Source organism: Eimeria necatrix, genomic scaffold (genome assembly GCF_000499385.1).
Source record: "Eimeria necatrix Houghton genomic scaffold, Enh_scaff912, whole genome shotgun sequence".
In the NCBI taxonomy this organism is placed as follows: domain Eukaryota; phylum Apicomplexa; class Conoidasida; order Eucoccidiorida; family Eimeriidae; genus Eimeria; species Eimeria necatrix.
Window position 1 is genome coordinate 10,001 of NW_013654711.1, and position 723 is coordinate 10,723.

The 723-nt window shown below is 65.4% G+C and overlaps 1 protein-coding gene across 1 annotated transcript in view; it reads right to left on the bottom strand.

The window, feature by feature from the left end:
* The window catches only part of ENH_00082620 (hypothetical protein, conserved), a gene marked incomplete at both ends in the record, with an annotated part of 7,348 nt that extends 7,050 nt beyond the window's left edge, over positions 1–298 (bottom strand). Inside the window, one exon of the mRNA XM_013583383.1 lies at positions 1–298. This exon is cut by the window's left edge and continues 2,106 nt beyond it. Within this exon, the coding sequence (XP_013438837.1) occupies positions 1–298 (298 nt within the window).
* Between the last annotated feature and the right edge of the window lie 425 nt (positions 299–723).

The window sequence follows — 723 nt, forward strand, 5'->3', positions numbered from 1 at the left end:
GAGCAGCAGCAAAACTCTCAAACTGCGCAGCCAAGAACAGCAGCAAAGCCTTGAAGTTGCCAGTCTTGTGGTTGGTGAGCAGCAGCGGCAGCAGCAAGCAGCGCCACACTTCTGCTGCTGCTTCCTCCGGCAGCCACGCAGGATTCAGCAGCAGCAGCTGCTGCCAGCAGCGGGCCCCACACCCCAGGGCCTCTCCTGCTGCTGCTGCATGCACAATGGGAGCAACAGCAGCAACAAAGGGGTGCCCCGGGTCCAGGTCCTCTGCTGCACCCCCGGGAGACGAAGCAGCAGCTCCCATCTCTGCTGCTGCTGCTGCTGCTGCTGCTGCGGTTTCGGGCGCGCTGCTGCAGCAGCAGCTGCGGCGGCGGGTGAGAGGCGTGCACGGAGCAGCTGCAGCAGCAGCTGCTGCTGCCAAGGCGAGCAGCGTCAGCTGCAGCGGGGGGCACAGCAGCGAGCGCTGCTGCTACTGCAGCAGTCGTGCTGCAGCAGCAGGGGCTGCTGCTGCTGCTGCTGCTGCTGCAGCGGCTGCTGCTAGCTTCTCGAGGCGCCCCTGCAAGGCCCTCACGCGTCTCTGGCCCTCGCGGCCAGCGTGTTGCCGAAGGGAGCAGCGGCTTCGGGTGCTGCAGCAGCAGCAGCAGCAGCAGAAGCAACAAGACAGCAGCACCTGCAGCAGCAGCAGCAGCAGCAGCTGCTGCTGCTGTGCATCTGACTAGTTAACAGCTA